At 38.5% G+C, this 20000-nt stretch overlaps 1 protein-coding gene across 1 annotated transcript in view; it reads right to left on the reverse strand.

The window, feature by feature from the left end:
- The window catches only part of LOC144977963 (uncharacterized), a 504761-nt gene that overhangs the window by 456729 nt on the left and 28032 nt on the right, over positions 1 to 20000 (reverse strand). The window contains exons 6-8 of the mRNA XM_078923372.1: positions 16076 to 16156; positions 12508 to 12687; positions 11115 to 11266 (exon numbers count right to left, since the gene is read on the reverse strand). Coding sequence (XP_078779498.1) covers positions 11115 to 11266; positions 12508 to 12687; positions 16076 to 16156 — 413 coding nt within the window. The remainder of the gene's footprint in view (positions 1 to 11114; positions 11267 to 12507; positions 12688 to 16075; positions 16157 to 20000) is intronic.

The following is a 20000-nucleotide window of genomic DNA, read 5'->3' on the forward strand; positions in this document are numbered from 1 at the left end:
TAGGAGGATAAGGGTGAAGAAGAGAACAACAAGAATTAAGTGATGAGGATGCAGAAGAAGAAGAAGAAGAAGAAGAAGAAGAAGAAGAAGAAGAAGAAGAAGAAGAAGAAGAAGAAGAAGAAGAAGAAGAAGAAGAAGAAGAAAAAGAAGAAGAAATAGAAGAAGAAGAAGAAGAAGAAAAAGAAGAAGAAGAAGAAGAAGAAGAAGAAGAAGAAGAAAGAAGAAGAAGAAGAAGAAGAAGAAGAAGAAGAAAGAAGAAAGAAGAAAGAAAGAGAAGAAGAAGAAAAGAAGAGAAGAAGAAGAAGAAAGAAGAAAGAAGAGAGAAGAAGAAGAAGAAAGAAGAAGAAAAGAAGAAGAAGAGGAAGAAGAAGAAGAAGAAGAAGAGAAGAAGAAGAAGAAGAAGAAGAAGAAGAAGAGAAGAAAAGAAGAAGAAGAAGAAGAAGAAGAAGAAGAAGAAGAAGAAGAGAAGAAGAAGAAGAAGAAGAAAGAAGAAGAAGAGAAGAAGAAGAAGAAGAAGAAGAAGAAGAAGAAGAAGAAGAAGAGAAGAAAAGAAGAAGAAGAAGAAGAAGAAGAAGAAAGAAGAAAAAGAAGAAGAGAAGAAGAAGAAGAAGAAGAAGAAGAAGAAGAAGAAGAAGAAGAAGAAGAGAAGAAGAAAAGAAGAAGAAGAAGAAGAGAAGAAAGAAGAAGAAGAAGAAGAAGAAGAAGAAGAAGAAGAAGAAGAAAGAAGAAGAAGAAGAAGAAGAAGAAGAAGAAGAAGAGAAGAAGAGAAAGAAGAAGAAGAAGAAGAAAGAAGAAGAAGAAGAAGAAGAAAGAAGAAGAAGAAGAAGAAGAAAAGAAAGAAGAAGAAGAAGAAGAAGAAGAAGAAGAAGAAGAAGAAGAAGAAGAAGAAGAAGAAGAAGAGAAGAAGAAGAAGAAGAAGAAGAAGAAGAAGAAGAAGAAGAAGAAGAAGAAGAAGAAGAAGAAGAAGAAGAAGAAGAAAAGAGAAGAAGAAAAGAAGAAGAAGAAGAAGAAGAAGAAGAAGAAGAAGAAGAAGAAGAAGAAGAAGAAGAAGAAGAAGAAGAGAAGAAGAAGAAGAAGAAGAAGAGAAGAGAAAAGAAGAAGAAGAGAAGAAGAAGAAGAAGAAGAAAGAAGAAGAAGAAGAAAAAGGGAAGAAGAAGAAGAAGAAGAAGAAGAAGAAGAAGAAGAAGAAGAAGAAGAAGAAGAGAAGAAGAAGAAGAAGAAGAAGAAGAAGAAGAAGAAGAAGAAGAAGAAGAAGAAGGAAGAAGAAGAGAAGAAGAAGAAGAAGAAGAAGAAGAAGAAGAAGAAGAAGAAGAGAAGAAGAAGAAGAAAGAGAAGAAGAAGAAGAAGAAGAAGAAGAAGAAGAAGAAAGAAGAAGAAGAAGAAGAAAGAAGAAGAAGAAAGAAGAAGAAGAAGAAGAAGAAAGAAGAAGAAGAAGGAAGAAGAAGAAGAAGAAGAAGAAGAAGAAGAAGAAGAAGAAGAGAAGAAGAAGAAGAAAGAAGAAGAAGAAGAAGAAGAAGAAGAAGAAGAAGAAGAAGAAGAAGAAGAAGAAGAAGAAGAAGAAGAAGAGAAGAAGAAGAAGAAGAAGAAGAAAGAAGAAGAAAGAAAAGAAGAAGAAGAAGAAGAAGAAGAAGAAGAAGAAGAAGAGAAGAAGAAGAAGAAGAAGAAGAAGAAGAAGAGAAGAAGAAGAAGAAGAAGAGAAGAAGAAGAAGAAGAAGAAAGAAGAAGAAGAAGAAGAAGAAGAAGAAGAAGAAGGAAGAAGAAGAAGAAGAAGAAGAAGAAGAAGAAGAGAGAAGAAGAGAAGAAGAAGAAGAAGAAGAAGAAGAAGAAGAAAAGAAGAAGAAGAAGAAGAAGAAGAAGAAGAGAAGAAGAAGAAGAAGAAGAAGAAGAAGAAGAAGAAGAAGAAGAAGAAGAAGAAGAAGAAGAAGAAGAAGAAGAAGAAGAAGAAGAAGAAGGAAGAAGAAAGAAGAAGAAAGAAGAAGAAGAAGAAGAAGAAGAAGAAAGAAGAAGAAGAAGAAGAAGAAGAAGAAGAAGAAGAAGAAGAAGAAGAAGAAGAAGAAGAGAAGAAGAAGAAGAAGAGAAGAAGAAGAAAAGAAGAAGAGAAGAAGAAGAAAGAAGAAGAAGAAGAAGAAGAAGAAGAAAGAAAGAGAAGAAGAAGAAGAAGAAGAAGAAGAAGAGAAGAAGAAGAAGAAGAAGAAGAAGAAGAAGGAGAAGAAGAAGAAGAAGAAGAGAAGAAGAAGAAGAAGAAGAAGAAAGAAGAAGAAAGAAGAAGAGAAGAAGAAGAAGAAGAAGAGAGAAGAAGAGAAGAAGAAGAAGAGAGACCCAGGTGATCATTTCCTCAAGGTAACACCTAAAGGTCAATGACCCAAAAACCTCAGTGGTTGAATGCAGGCACCGCAGGTGATTTAAAAAAAGAAAAAAAGGCGTTGCGTTTGGGGAAATCCAGCAAAAGAACAAAGGAAACAAAGACAGAAGATGCTACACGTGTTGGTTGAGTGCCAATGTAAGTCATTGGGTTGGTATAGTTCAATTCGCGATGTTCTTCTTTTATTATTATCATCACTACCGCTACTTTTACAACATAAACAACAACTACCACTTCTAATACTACTACTAATACTACTACTACTACTACTACTACTACTACTACTACTACTACTACTACTACTACTACTACTTCTACTACTACTACTACTACTACTACTACTACTACTACTACTACTACTACTACTACTACTACTACTACTACTACTTACTATTCTACTACTACTACTACTACTAGTACTACTACTACTACTACTACTACTACTACTACTACTATTACTACTACTACTACTATACTACTACTACTACTACTACTACTACTACTACTACTACTACTACTACTATTGCAAAACTTTGTTCTCGTTATGGTGTCAATTAACTCACAGAGACATTTATAGGAATGAGTTTCTGGCTAGGACCTCGTATACGCTATAATATACTCTTCAGATGTCACTGGTATCTGGCCATAATATGGACAACGAACGACTTATACTGTAAGAGAGCTATTTCAATATGGGTACCAACCAAGGAACCTGCGCTATAGAAATGTGTCTCACAAAAAACGCGATCACCGAAAAAGAAGTGAAACAAAATGTTTCTCCCTAGCGTCAGATTACATATATCTGTGTATTTTGTGTTTGCTTGAAAAAGGCAAAGGCCGAAACGTCGTTTGTTTTGTGCTGTTCATTCATGAGTCAGATTTACTCCTTTTATCGTTATCTCCATTTTATTGACTCATTTAGACACCTTTATTTATCAGAATACTTCATGTACTGTGCTGTTTATTGATGACTGAGTGTAATCATCAAACTAAAGGTCGCTTTACATTGTTTGAATCGGGGTCATTACATAATGTGCGGCTATTTGGTTTTGTGGTTTGGCACTCGCTTTCGGATCGGAAGGTCCTGGGTTCGAGCCTCGCTCGGCGCATAGTTGAGTCCTTGGAAAAAGCTCTTTACTCACATATCTCACCGTACTCAGGTGCAAAATGAGTACCTGGCCATCAACAGCCTTGTCCCTGTCCGAAAAAATTGTAATAATATCGCCTAACAGGCGTCATGTCTCGTCCAACATGTTGAGTGTTGCTGTTGGCCAGGGAGCTTTGAGCACGCTTAATGGATATTGACTTGACTTACTTGACTTAGATGCCTTTCGCGTCTCGACCGAAAGATCGGGTCGCCTTGGCTGTTTCCAGTATTTCCTGTGTGAGGTGTCTCCAATATTGCCTGTCCTCTGCTAGGGTTCTCAGATTTTCAAGGTCCCCTGCCGTTATGAGACTAATGCTTTGTCCAAGTGTTGTGAGGTTTTTGTTTAGGATCACAGGGAGTGTTGTGATCGGTCTTCCTCTGAAAAGGTTCCCGTGTTTTTGGAAGTATCCCGACATGGCTTGGTTAGCTGGTATGTTTTTGTCCCTGCGTAGTATGTGACCAAAAAGTTGCCATCGTTGTTGTAAAATGTCAAGGGAGATTGGTCTTTCTTTTGTGATCTTATAGAGTGATTCATTTGAGATCTTTTTTGGGTATTTGATGTCCAGTACCCTTCTTAGCTGTGTGCGATGGAAGGCATCCAGATGTTCTTCTTCGGATTTTGTCAACGCCCAAGTGCCGCAGTTATACAGAAGTACCGGTTTTACAAGAGCGCGGTACAGTTTCAGTTTGGTTTTTCTCTTTATTTTGTCACCTCTAATCCATACATTGGTGAGTTTACTGAGTGCGGCGTTTGATAGCTGTTTTCTTCTTTGTACATCCTCGGTGTCTCCAATTAGTGAGCCGACTTTCTTGTGTTCTTTTCCATTCCTCTTTGTTCCTCGATATTGTTGTAAATTCGGTTTTATTGGCATTGACTTGGAGGTTATATTTCATGAGGGTATTTTGTATGATGTCTATATTTGCTGGTGTTGATCCAATAAAATCGACATCATCTGCATAGGCGATTTCTCTAGGGATTGCATTCTCGATATGAATCGTTGGTTTTGGAATGACTTTTCAAACTTCTTTCAGAGCGTGTTCTAAGAACATTGTGGACAGAATCGGGCTCAGACTATCTCCTTGGGGGGTCCCGATGTTACTTTCGAACTGCGTCTGTTTTGTGGCCCCGTATATCCTTGGTTGTATCTTTGTGTTGCTGAGGAGAAATCGGATTATTCGGAGCTCGTCTTCGTCTACTATGTCTGTTAATATCTCCAAAAGTTTTCCACTGTCGATCGTATCAAAAGCTGCGGACATATCGATTCCGGTTATTGTTATGGATATGTTTTCTTTGAGTCTTTTTGAGTGCCTTTGCTGCCAACCATTTATGTGTCCATACAACGTCCGATGTGCTTCGCTCTTGGCGAAACCCGCTTTGGCTATGTGATAGATATTTTTCTATTTTCGGTCGAATTCTGTTGAAGACAATAGTTGACAGTGTTTTTCTTATGGTATTCAGTAATGTTATTGGGCGCAGGTTGTTTACGGGTCCTTTCGTTTTTCCTGGTTTTTGTATTGTAATTAGTACACCGCTGTTTATGTCCCAGTCTTTGTGTGTTGAGAATGTTTTGTTCATTATGTTTGCAATGCTCAGATCCAGGGAGAAGGTACCTCACTTCAGCAATTCAGCGGGAATTTCATATTCGCCTGGGGATCTGTTATTGTTTAGGCACTTTATGCTATTTCTAACTTCAGTTGTTGTGATGCGGTTGTTTAGGTCTCTAGGGTTTCCTGAGAAGGGCGATATTTGTGAGACTTGTTTGCAAAATTTCTGCTGGAAGTGGTCAGTTACAATGTCAAGGATATCGTTGGGATTTGTTGTCTGTTTGCCAAATTTATCGTGGTAACAAAAAGAACTTAGGATCAGGATACAAAACACGAAAGACTCGGAAGAAATAATAAACCTGAAAACGGAACGAAACAAAATACTGCATTCAATTCGATCACTTACAATAAAACACAGAAACGAGGAATTAGACAAAAAAGTGGAAGACATAGAAAAGCCCAAAAATAACGCATCGTCTATGTTCAAAGCGACGAAATCTCTGAACCGTACAGGATAAATTTGGCAATGGATATTGCGCTGTCTAAAAGCTCATTTAAATGTGATATTAGGCATCAGGTCAAGTTCATGTTTCCTATCGGAGAAAAAAGACAAAATTCCACTCGCTAAAAGCTTTTATTTTTTTGTTGTTGTATTGATCTAATTCCTGAACAACCGTGTTAATTACATTTGACGGGCTGTCATTTGACAACAATGGAGATCATCTAGATAGCAACCCACTTATCGGGGTCTTTGACACACAACTCTTTGTCTCCAAATACCAAAAATCCTTCTTGTTGTTGTTGTTGTTGTTGTTCTTTATCTTCTTCTACTACTACTTCTTCTTCTTCTTCTTCTTCTTCTTCTTCTTCTTCTTCTTCTTCTTCTTCTTCTTCTTCTTCTTCTTCTTCTTCATCATCATCATCATCATCATCTTCTTTGTCTTGCTGTCCTTGTTGTTGCTGTTGTTATCAGTATTAATTTTAGCCATCTTAATCAGTCAAACTCAAAGCAGGAAATAAGAATTTATCTCACTCCAGTTATATTTCGATAGGCTTAGAAAAACTTTACCTTCTAATATTAGATCATTTTTCCTTTAATAGCCTTCTCTTTGAATTAATTTCTAATTAGTAAATACTTTTCGTTCTACCTCCTGTCACGTAGCCACTTATTATAAAAGCTGATAGGTCTAATATTCTACACTCACCTCTCTCTATAATCTATTTCCTGACGGCCAGACCACTCCACTCCTCATATTATATATATATATATATATATATATATATATATATATATATATATATATATATATATATATATATATATTAGTGCCGCGCTGAAGACCGGTCTGGACCGCGGTCCGACGGTCTTTTAGCTGTGAACCGAAGACCGGTCCCAGAGGGGAAGATCGGCGGCGGTCCTCACTTCTTATCACCTTTCAACTAGTGCGGGGCGGTCCTTGCAAGGACCACGGTCCTACGGTCCCGCGCCATAGCCTACTACTTCCCCAGCGATTCGTTGCTTCGGTTGCCTATCTTCCACCAATCACCACCCATCCCACTTAATTAATCGCACCCCCCCCCCCCCCCCCCCCTTTGCCATACACTAAACGACACAGACGACCATACAGGCAGACGACCACCAACCTCCACTCCGCAAACCGCCCTTTCGTGTGTGAGATGGGGGGAACAGGAGGCGCATGCCTTGGACGATTCCATTATACGGGGTAAATTTCAAAATTTACTACACCATAATGATCGCAATGACAATGATCTATGGTGAAGGCATGACCCCTCTTCTCTAATGGGTTATTGTTTGAAATGTATGTGACTACAAAAGATGTGTGTGTTTGTGTGTGTGTGTGTGTGTGTGTGTGTCAAACCTAGCAAGTAGCAAATCCGATTTTTTGTTTTCTTTTGTCCATCTCTTGTCACCACTCCTTTCTATCGCAGTGTTGTCATTTAAAATAATACAATAATATTAAGATTTCGTTTGGTGTTTTTACTAATCAAATAATATGAGTTTCATTAGTTTCTTCCTTCCAAAAAACCCAGTTATAACGTCTGAATTTTAAAAAAGTCCAATAGAATATTTGGGGACCCCGATAGCTCAGTTGATAGAGCACTCTCTTTATACGCAAAGGGCCAGAGATCGATCCCGGGTGCAGTCGATTTTTTTCTGAATCCCTGTCTACTCAGCAATGAATGGGTAGCTGAGTTTGTTAGATCTGGCGAAAAGTCACCATCGACCCCTTTTATCACCTCATCCACCCCTCTTATTATAACTTCACGTCTCTCTCTTACTCTTCAATGCTCGCTGCCCTCTAATGTGTGTGTGTGGGGGGGGGGAGGGGGGGGGGGGGGGGTAGGAGTTGCGTGTGTGTATCAACGCCACGAACAACTCGATCAACGCCTTGGGCGATGCCATTATCTCCGTTAATGGGGATAAATTTCAAATTTTATTAAATTATCGAAGTAACAATGAAGTACGGTGAGCAAATAAAGAAGGCATCACCCTCTCTTCCTAATTAGGTTACAATTTGAAATGAGTGTGACTACTCCGTGTGTTTTACTCCTGTAGGCCACGGTTTTCATCGTGTAGCGGTCTTTAACGGTTCAAGAATGAACGATCCCAAGGTCTCAAAGGTCAAACCGGTTCGAATTTCCAACAGTCTCTCAGGAATGTTCAATGTCGAAAATGACCGGTCCTAGGACCGGTCCTTGCGGTCTTCATTTCCCAAGGACCGTAGGACCGTGGTCCTTAAGCTTGCCAAGGACCGCCCCGCACTAATATATATATATATATATTATATATATATATATATATATATATATATATATATATATATATATATATATAAAGATTTTTATCTTACTCTCGGGACTTTGTGGAACACTTCAATAATTTTCATTTCCGCCATCAAGACACCGGAGCTTCCGTTGTCACCTTTGTCAGTTCAATCACTCATTGTCAAGAATTTATCAAGCCTGAGTCCGTCGGAGGAATAACTGCAACCACTCTCTACTGGAAGTAAAACCCCACAAGTCTACCCGCCATATGTGAAATATTATCATCATCTCATCAAGATCACATGAGATACGTAATAGCATTATATTCCCATTTGTAAACGTGATCACTATTCATTTATCAGAAGACTCATTTAATTAAATTCCATCATTCCTATTCATATCATCGTATTCAATTCTTCATTTGTTCTTTATTTTAAACAGTAACTAGTAAATTCTGGGGGCCTTATTCTTCACATCTTTATTCTATACATGTAGTCGAGTTAGCTCTCGAGTGTTCATTTCGACCATGGCAAATTTTTTAAAAAATTGAGCTTTATGTAGCGCAATATCCACTAAATGTGCTCAAAGCGCTTTACAAGGTGTCCCTGGTCAACAGCAACATTTAACATGTATGACGGGACATGCCGTCCGTTAGGCGATTTTACAATTTTTCGGACCAAGACAACGCTGTTAACGGCCAGGTACTCATTTTAACCTGAGTTCAGAGTACGGTGAGAGAATGTGAATAAAGAGCCTTTTCCAAGGAATCAACTATGCGCCGAGCCACAATGCTCCACAATATAAGATCTAATTCTTACTTTCCAACAAAAGGCAGTTTGTGTAAGTCGATAGATGGAAAGTTCTCAAAAGATCATGCATTATAAATGATTAACTCCAGGGACAGCGTGGCTCAGCGGTACGGTCTTTGCTTCCTACCCGAAAAGTAGCGAGTTCGATCAGCCGGCTCTGAATTTCTACTAACTTGAGAGTGTTTTCATTACAACACGAGACCATAACAACCTGCATAATAAAGATAGTTCGAAGATGACGTCACACAGGTCTTTGTTATTGTTTTTTGCCATCCGCGTTTATGAGTAATTCTCACTTAACTGTATTAACCTGACTATAGATAGTATGCGCTTGGCTAAGAAGCTCAGAACATTGCCATCCGGAAGTATAACGGACCAACACACAAAACTGTGTGTATCCATGAACGTTATGAGCTTCTTAGCCAAGCACATTCTATCTATAAGTACCCGTCGGTGGAAACCAATAATATTATAACCTTGAACGCACTCAAAAAGAAGAAGGATTTGTTAGGGCGATGACATCAGAACGAAGAAAAACAAAAACAAAACAAAACAAAACAAAACATAATGTTAAAAATGCCAATCCACAAAGCATTGGAATAGGTGTTATAATTCAATTCATAACAGACACTGATAGGTGTTATAATTCAATTCATAACAGACACTGATAGGTGTTATAATTCAATTCATAAAAGGCACTGTGGAAAGACGTGTATGGAAATAATAGGATTAGTCGCGTAGACGGAAGGGAAACAACTCATGAATAAATAGAATTACCGTGCATTAGCTACGGGTTATGCCACTTGCATTTGTGGAATATTTTTTCAGGGTGGGCGGGGAGGGTTTTGTATTCTTGATTATTTCTGACCTGTTTGGTTTGGGGTTTTGTTTTCATTATCAAAGGCGAAAATCAATCTTGTGGTTTTATTGTTCTCTTACAGTATTGCATGCTGGAAAACATTTGAGAACGTTTTATGATTTATTTTCTTTTTAATATTGTGTGTATTAACGCAAAACTTGGGCTGCAGCGGTTGGTCACTTTGTATAAAATTAAAAGAGAAGGAGAAGGAAGAGGAAGATGATGTTGATGATGATGGTGATGATGATGATGATGATGATGATGATGAGGAGGAGGAGGAGGAGGAGGAGGAAGAGGAGGAGGAGGAGGAGGAGGAGGAGGAGATGGAGAAGAAGAGGAGATGGAGAAGAAGAGGAGATGGAGAAGAAGAAGAAGAAGAAGAGGAAGAAGAAGAAGAAGAAGAAGAAGAAGAAGAAGAAGAAGAAGAAGAAGAAGAAGAAGAATATTATGATTGGTTTGTATTAGGATTTCGAATGTTACAAACATTATATACTAACTAAAGAGTGAAAATGGAGAGGCTACGTATGGAACAAAACAGGCAATGGACGTTTCGGGTACCAAAACCCGTCGTCAACACAACAATACACAACTTAACGTGGAAAACAAATAAAATATAATGCCAAAACACATTATATAGTACCCCTACCGTCCACTTTGTGTCTCCCTGACTCAGTGATATCTATGATCATTCGGTTTAACAATTTCAATCCGTCTTTCTTACTGACCACCACTTGCGTGTATTGACCTCATTTTCATTTGTGGATGTGTCGTAACTAATATGGATGTTGTATTGGTTCTTTCGTGTGTTTCCTTTCCCGAATTTACCAGCATATTATGGACTTCTGACTTTCCCCTGCTCCAATGAGAACGGCATAGTGAGGTGTTATGAAAAGCTTATCAACTGCAATTTCCTCTCGACAGTGCTCAACATTAACAGATTCTTTGGAGTGAATTATAGATTATCCTCACCCCATTTTGGTTATTTCCTCCTACACCGTTGTTTCATCTTACCGCTGGTATTTTGATGGAATCTTCAGGGAGGTATTACGGATGGATGAATCAACGGTGTAGGAGGAAATAACCAAATTTGGTGAAGGTAATATATACATATATATGTATATATATATATATATATATATATATATATATATATATATGTGTGTGTGTATGTGTGTGTGTGTGTGTGTGTATTACTAACTGGATAATAGTAGGAGACTGAAAAACTCGAAGGGACGCACACATTCACGGCAAGCGTCCATAGAGAATGCGCAGCCATATTCATTCATATAAATATATATATATATATATATATATATATATATATATATATATATATATATATATCCTAATAGAACTTGATGTGCCACATTTAATTAGAATACAATACTACAATTATTGCTAGAATGTAAGAAATACAATGTCATTTGATTTAAAATAATGTCAACTTACCTCAGCAGAATCATGATTCTCTCTCTCTCCCTCTCTCTCTCTCTCTCTCTCTCTCTCTCTCTCTCTCTCTCTCTCTCTCTCTCTCTCTCTCTCAGGTTTTCCTGCACTGTGAGATCATTATAAAGATTTGAAAAAATATGTACCAAGAAGACTTACCGTTGACAGACGTTGGTGAGAGTTGCACTGATATCCTGGGCTTGTTTGATGACAACAGCCAAATCCATCCCATTCTTCTGTAGCAGAGACTTCTTCGAATGAATGGACTTTTCGGTCAATCTGTCCCTTATCAGCTGGGTACACAGATTTTTCTGAAATAATATGAGAAATATTGGAACTATGTTACGTTTGTTTGTTTATTTGTTTTAACCCTCTACGTACTAGCCAGTGTTCCCAAAACTTCACACCCAACAAACACAAAAATAATTTATCACTCAAGACACAACAGCAGCAAAATTCTTGCGATACAGAATTCCTTTAGCAAAACAAGCTCTACAACACACTGTTCGTATTCTTTAAATTGTATGATGTACAAAAGAAATTGAAACAAGAAAAATGTTGGTTGTATCGTAACGAATGTGACGATTTTTCTATAGTTGGTAAGAAGAGGGTTAAATGGTTTAAGGCGCTTAGGATACATTTCGGTCATTTCAGCGTCAAATTTCACGTTCCTGTAAGTGGTAAAGTTCACGCTTTGCGAATTCTTAAATGTTGTCGTGAGCAGTAATCATGGCAGGTGAGCCCAATCTGAAGAGCTTGCAGAGATACTTCCATTATTATACGCTGAGGGAAAGATTAAATTATGTCCTACTTACACATGCCACCAATTTTGGAACAATCTCTTTCAAAAACACTTTGAGCACGTTGAGTGGCCATTGCTATATATATATATATATATATATATATATATATATATATATATATATATATATATATATATATATATATATATTAAACCTCAAAATTTGAAGTCACGATGCGTCACCAGACATTCGGGAAAACCCGATGGTTTGATTGTCACTGACAGGAAACTGCGTAATCTGATTGGCTGGAAAGGCAGGCCAATCAAATATTGATACGAGACCACAGACAATGGAATGGCATGTGTCTGTGCTCTTTTTTGTTGTTGTTGGATTTCACTTTTGATGCATTTCAATAGGGAAGAAATGTGTGATGTCATTGAATTTATAGCCAAAAATATCAGACTTGTGTTGAGTTTGTATGTTTTATTGAGGAGAATGGATACCATATTTTAGGATGCTAATGCCAACAATTTATATTTTTGACCAGTTTCACATTAAATCCGGATTTTAAGCATATGGTTCGTTCCGAAATAATACCGTTTTGAGACGATGGGTCACATATATGCTGGTCGTCAGCAAAAATTGGAATATTGCTAACAGGCGTCTTAAGGCGTGTTAAGTGTTGCTGTTGGCTAGGGACCCCTTGTAAAGAGATTTGATCACGTTTAGTGGATATTGCGCTGTATATAAATGCTCTATTTTTTAAAACAATAATATTTTAAACGCCTCAAAAGCAAAAAGAGACTTACCCGTTCTTCAAGAGACAGGGTGACTGCCGGTTTGAACGTATACCGCGGTGTCTGCAAGGTCAAGGTTGGAAGGTCAGAGTTCAAGGTTGTTGTTTTGACAAAGACCATGACGTCTTGGTAAGGGTTGGCCTGCCTACAAGTCTTCATCTGTTCTTCATATCGACGGTGCTGCTCGTCAGCCTGTGGAGTCAAAATAAAGGAATCTAAAGACTCATCTTTTCCCAAAAAAATTATCCTAGGCATTTTCTTATTGATGAGTAAATCATACGTTTCATTTTTTGATTCCATTTTGTTGAATGTCAATTCCATTTTGTAAAACTTGCATAGTTGTGTGTGTGTCGATTTGGCTCGATATGAGTGTGTTTATGGTTTGATAAGTATTTTGTAAAGCGCTTTGAGGCTTCGGCGTTTAGCGCTATAAAAGAACACTTTATTATTATTATTATTATTATTATTATTATTATTATTATTATTATTATTATTATTATTATTATTATTATTATCAATCAATACTGCATTTCGCGAAGTCCCAGGATTGAGAGTTTTTTGCTTAGATACTTCACTTATTTGACTTAAAACTCTTGATTCCTTATGGAAGATTGGACTGCAACAGTACTCTTCTTACATCCGACTCGGTTTTTGGAGGTCTTCCTTATCTTGGCCCAGATTTGTCCGGCTGGCTGCCTTCAACTCAGTCTCAGTGCTTCGTCGCCATGTTTTGCTTTGGTCGACCAATCCTCCTCTTTCCTTGAGGGTTCCTTCCAGTCCAAATCCTGCCGGGGGTGATATTACTTGCAGGCTTCCTGGGAGTACGGCAAATCCAGCCCCATTTCCTTTTCTTTATTTCTGGCTCAATAGTTGACTGGTTCAGTTTTTGGTTGCAGTTCTCCATTTTTGATGATCTCTGGTCTTTATTTATGTTTCAATAGTTGACTGGTTCAGTTTTTGACGCATGCCAGTTCTTCATTCGTGATTATGTCCGGCCACCCGATGTTTAGCATGTTTCTGAGACACCTGTTTGTTTAGATAACTTGACTTACTTGACTTAGATGCCTTTCGCGTCTCGACCGAAAGATCGGGTCGCCTTGGCTGTTTCCAGTATTTCCTGTGTGAGGTGTCTCCAATATTGCCGGTCCTCTGCTAGGGTTCTCAGATTTTCAAGGTCCCATGCCGTTATGAGACTAATGCTTTGTCCAAGTGTTGTGAGGTTTTTGTTTAGGATCACGGGGAGTGTTGTGATCGGTCTTCCTCTGAAAAGGTTCCCGTGTTTTTGGAAGTATCCCGACATGGCTTGGTTTGCTGGTATGTTTTTGTCCCTGCGTAGTATGTGACCGAAAAGTTGCCATCGTTGTTGTAAAATGTCAAGGGAGATTGGTCTTTCTTTTGTGATCTTATAGAGTGATTCATTTGAGATCTTTTTGGGGTATTTGATGTCCAGTACCCTTCTTAGCTGTGTGCGATGGAAGGCATCCAGATGTTCTTCTTCGGATTTTGTCAACGCCCAATCTTGTTTAGATAAGGGTCATTTAAATCGATTGAGATGTAACTCTTTCCTTACCGAACAATTTACAGTATTTTTCCCAAACTGGCAGGCTTACTCAGCAGAAAAATTGATTTTTTAAAAACTCAAACAAGCTCTCAACAAAAACAACTTTATGATTTTATTAATTAAACAAAGATCATTCTTCAAAGTTTGTGATGTACAAAATAAATCTGAATAAGGAAAATGTATATTGTGTAGTAACAAATGTGACGATTTTGCTGTAGGTGGTAAGGGAGGGTTAAAGTACTTTTCAATTAGTTTTCTTCTCTGTCCATGAGATTCTTAACATCATTCTAAGAAACCACATCTCTGCTGCCTCCAGTTTCTTTCTAATGTCTTCTGTAATTGTCCAAATTCACAGCCATTAATACTGACCATACATAGGCCTTCAAAACCCTATGTTTTGTCGTCATTGAGATATTGTGGTTTTTGGAAGATAAGACTCATTTTATTAAAACTATCTTTACAGCTATTGCAATTCTTCGTTTTAAGTCTGTGCTACATCTGCCTTACAAATCTTCATTACAGCTACTTAAACAGTCTGAGTGCTCAGGATGCATTTAGTAGTAGTCTAAAAATAGAAATCTATTCTTTGGCCGTAACTGGAAAAATACATAATTGAACATTTGGCCAGAAAACTCGTCCTTCAAATATCGATCGATTTAAATGACCCTCATCTTTCTTGACAAAAACTTTCAAACCTGGAACTTTGAGAAGTCCCAGGTTTGAGAGTTTTTTTCCAAAATGTTGGTCATTTAATCGATCGATATTTGAAGGACGAGTTTTCTGGCCAAATTTTTTAATATGTTTTTTAAAGAGTACGACAGTCTTGTGACTTGTATTTTTTAATTTGAGAAAACGTTAAAAAGTGGATGACAGATCAGAATAGTTGAAGGAGGAAGGCAGGAGATGGAATAAAATGGGAATGGAGGAGGTGGTGATTGTGATTGGGAGGAAGGTGGTGGTGGTGGTGGTGGTGGTGGTGGTGGTGGTGGTGGTGGTGGTGGTGGTGGTAGTGATGGTGTTGTTGTTGTTGGTGGTGGTGGTGGTGGTGGTGGTGGTGGTGGTGGTGGTGGTGGTGGTTGTGATGCTTTTGTTGGTGGTGGTGGTGTTGGTGGTGGTGCTGGTGGTCGTGGTGGTGCTGGTGGTAGGAGTGGTGGTGTTAGTGGTGGTGGTGGTGTTGTTGTTGGTGTTGTTGTTGTTGGTGGTGGTGGTGATGGTGGTGGTGGTGGTGGTGTTGGTGGTGGTGGTGGTATTGATGTTGTTGGTTGAGGTAATGATTGTGTTGGTGGTGGTAGTGGATGTTGTTGGAGTTAGTGTGAGGTGGAGGGGGAAGGGAGGTAGATTGTCGAAGAGGGAGAGGGGAGGGTAGAGGTATTGAGAGCTGTTGGTGTCATCTTTTAAATAGTAGTCAGACGATGTGGACCGCTTAGTGAGTTGTCTTTAGTAGTGATCAAGGAACCAAGCGATCCTATTGGTTGAACTGTTGAATACAACTCACGAGTTGTTTTCATTTGTGACCAAAGACTTTTCTATTGACGTCATTTATTGGTCAGTGTAAGGCCATGAGTTTACGAAGGCCACGTTTCGCGCCTGGATTGATCGTCATATTATTATTAGTGTGAGCCCGTTAGAAGCGTAGCCACCGTAAACTGAGAGCCTGACACTGACCAAAAATGCAGAAAACAAATCGTGAGTTGTATTCAATAGTTCAGCCAATGGGACCACTTGTTTCCATGAGCTCTACTAACGACAACTTACTAAACGGTGCAAAAAAAAAACCAAATAATGACGTCATAATGCCAGTCTTTTTGGGTTTCAGTGTCAGGCTATAGATAGTTCGAAGATGACGTCATTCAGTTCTTTGTTATTGTTTTTTGACATCCGCGTTTATGAGTAATGCTCACGTTCATGAATACACATAGTTTTGTGTGTTGGTCCGTTATGCTTCCGGATGGCAATGTTATGAGCTCATACTGTCTATAACGATGGCTACGTTAGAAGCAACCAACATGTTAACCTTACCTTCGTCAATAGTAACAAAGCTTGACTCTCAATGGCGACGTTGATTGTATTGCTGGTGTCAATGTAGATCTCCTCCATTTCCTGTGACCAAAAATTGAAAAGGACAAAGTTCAAATGAAATGTTAAAATTACATGGTAAGTAAAATCTATTGCAGACATAAATAAGTCAAATGGCAGACAATCCGGTTTCGCCATCGCTTGTTCTGAATGGACTTCCAGAAACCCTTTTCACCGTTTGTTTTGATTGGTTTGTACGTGAAGTGCTATGGTTTTAATTGATTTTTATTGTTTGGCTGAAGGGGGGTTTTGAGCCCGAAACATCACGTGTTTAGTGTTTTATTATAGCTTGAACCTACTATATTCATATTGTTCAATACATTTGGGTTTGTTTTATGAAAGAAATGGCCAAACGACACGTGTCTCTGGAGTTTAATCCTGATTTTATGTAAAATTAAAAACAAATTGGGTCAAATTGGATTCAGTAGTCTGATGTCACGCCGCCCGGCAACGGCGGCCATCTTGGTTCTAAACAAAGAAAATCATTACTTTTTATTTTTCATGCTGGCTACAACTTTTCATATGTCTTGTGATCAGAATGGGTAAAAGTCAAAACACGATCAAATGTATGTGTTTTATTTTTCTTCTGGATACGCTTTATGCTCGCCGGAGAAATATTTCATACGGGCGTCCGCCATTGTTCCGATAATTTAGAGCCAGTGTTACTAAGTTACCATGCGTCATTAGGAAGGAAGTGACGTTACGACTGTTGAAGAGGATTTAAAGGAAATGCTTAAGGAAAATGGTTGTTGATGACCAAGCAGTGATGGAATCAGTCAATTCTCTTGTTCTTTGATCATATATTTATTAAACATATCGAAATAAAAAGAGGTGGGGGGGGGGTTGTCCCGTTAACTCAGTTGGTAGAGCACTGGCTTCACAAAAAAAAGGAACCGAAATTTTTTTTCTGAACCCCCTGTCCATCCAACAGTGATTGGGTAGCTGGTCTGATAGATATAGATATGGCGGAAAGTACTTTGCGATAGACAAGCGTCCTATCCAAAGGATAGCAAGCAATTGTTATTGTCCGTTTCACGCAATAAAACCGGAGAAAAAAAAACTCCGGCTTCATGGGCCTATGGAGCCTCTGAGGGACTACTACTAAATGAAAACAAAAATTTATTTCCTTTTGTGTACGTCTTATTTGAAATGCCAGATATTTGCGAGTGGTCCTGAAAAAAAAGCAGATTTATTTGTTTGTAAAGGCGAATAATCTATCACTAAACACAGCTAAGCCTTTCGTGTTGTTACAGTAATCTGTTGCGGTCGACGTGTACGTATTTACAGGTCTGATAACCCATTTGGTTATGGACTCATTTCATTGTTATAATGGGAATTACATTCAATAGTCTGATGTCATGTCGCCCAGCAACCGCGGCCATCGTGGTTCTAAACGAAGAAAATCGGTATTTTTTATTCTCCATGCTGCCTAGAACTTTTCATATATCATGTGATCAGAATGTAGAAAATTCAAAACATGACCATATTTATCATGTTTTTCTCCGCTGGATACACTTTTATGCTCCTTTGGAGAAATATTTCATAAGGGCGTCCGCCGTTGTTCCGATAGTTTAGAGCCGGTTACTAAGTTACCATGCGTCATTACGAGGGAAGTGACGTCATGACAGGTGAAGCGTATTCTCTCCAGGCAACGCTTCTCCACCAGCAAGAGGAGGCACTGGTGGGTGGCAGCAAATTGGCTTCGGTCGAGAACCTGCCTTACGCACGGCAAAATCGCTTCATTCATCGGTGGGGACTTTCCACCTGTCCAATATTATGTACCCGATATGGGAACGAACCCGAAACCACAGAGCATCTAGTTGAACGCTGTGTTGTGACGAAGGTTCCGGGAGGGTTTGAGAATTTGCACGAGTGCGGTAATGAATTTGCTGATTGGATCGATGGTCTGTGTGGCTAATGTGGTCTTGTGTTATGACACTCGCTTTCGGATCGGAAGGTCCAGGGTTCGAGCCTCGCGCTCGGCGCATAGTTGAGTCCTTGGAAAAGGCTCTTTACTCACATTCTCTCATCGTACTCAGGTCTAAAATAAGTACTTGGCCATTAACAGCGTTGTCTGTGTCCGAAAAATTGTAGTATCGCCTCACAGGCGTCATGTCCCGTCTTAGATGTTAAAAATGTAGCTGTTGACCAGGCCCCTTGTAAAGCGCTTTGAGCACATTTAGTGGACATTGCTCTATATAAAGCTCCATGTTTATTTTAATGACATAGTAGTATGAATACCATTAGAAACTGCTGCCAACGATAAATATATATATATATATATATATATATATATATATATATATATATGTATATATATATATATATATATATATATATATATATATATATATATATATATATATATATACTGTCCATTACAACACTGTTCAATCAAGGCCTTAATAATTGAGTTCGGTTATCGGAACTGCAAATAATATATGACTTTGGTTAAGACGTTTATATATCCTGTTTGTGTGTTCACGTCCCATTTGTCAGTCTGGCTGGAACAGAGCAAAGAAAAAAGAAAGTCACTCATAAGACAAACAGGTTTGTTTGTTTGTTTGTTTGTTTGTTTGTTTGGTGTAAACAGACCAGCCTAGTAACAAGAAAAATTCCTAGAAATACGAATTTTTGGCTCAAAAAAAAATAATTAAAAAATTGAGCTTTAAATAGTGCAATATCCACTTAATGTGCTCAAAGCGCTTTACAAGGGGCCCCTGGTCAACAGCAGTATTTTACATTTTAGGACGGGACATGCCGCCTGTTAGGCGATATTACAATTTTTCGGACTAAGACAACGCTGTTAACGGCCAAGTACTCAGACCTGTTTATAGGTACACGTTGTATTTTGTCATAATCTTGGTAAACCAATTAGATAAGCCAAAATAATAATAATTAAACGAGTCCGAAAACCCCGGATTTTGTCTACTGTAAACCCTTTAATATATCTCAATTCAATAATTTGTTGGATTTTTGTAAGCAGATAAAATATTATATCACAACTAATCAGTAATTTCATCTGGGGAAAACCCCAAAGTTATAAATAGGATAGTTTCTATATTCATCTCTATAATAGCGTAACGTATACCAGCTTTGTTGACATTTTCCTCTCCAATAATACAGCGGCCAGATGTAAAGGCCAGGAGAGAAAGAATGAGGGGGCGGAAAGAGGAGAAGAGAGAGAGAGAGAGAGAGAGAGAGAAAGAGAGAGAAAGAAGAGAGGGAAGAGAGAGAGAGAGAAGAGAGAGAGAGAAAAGAAAGAGAGAGAAGAGAAGAGAGACAGGAGAGAGATAGATAGAGAGAGAAGAGAAAGATAGAGAGTGAGAGATAGAAGAGAGAGTAGAGAAAGATAGAGAGAGAATAAGAGAGAGAAGGAAGAGAGGACTAGAAGAGAGAGAGAAGAGAGAGAGAGATAAAAAGAGAGAGAGAGATATTTGAAACCACATGACGCTGATGCAATGAAGTCTATTTTCAACTCCGGATGTTAGATTTAGCATTTTGTCCAAACGGTAGCGAGCAATTGTTGTGTTGAAGTTGCCTAACCCGCCTGTCCATCCAGCACTAATTGGAAAGTTCTTTGCCCAAGACCGAAGGGTGGCAAGCAATTGATATTGTATTTTTCAAGCTATACAAACCGGGATAAACTCCATCTCTATGAGCTAATATTACCAGATAGAAATGTAGATAACATTTTTGTGTGGCTATGTACTTTAGTGGTATGACACTCGCCTTCGGATCGGAAGGTCGTGGGTTCGAATCCTGCTATGACCGGTGCATAGTTGACTCCTTAGAATAGGCTCTTTACTCACATTCTCTCACCGTATTCGTGTATAAAATGAGTACCTGACCGTTAACAATGTTGTCT

This window comes from Berghia stephanieae, chromosome 8 (genome assembly GCF_034508935.2).
Source record: "Berghia stephanieae isolate SIO BIC M18660-M18661 chromosome 8, UCSD_Bste_1.3, whole genome shotgun sequence".
In the NCBI taxonomy this organism is placed as follows: Eukaryota; Metazoa; Mollusca; class Gastropoda; order Nudibranchia; family Aeolidiidae; genus Berghia; species Berghia stephanieae.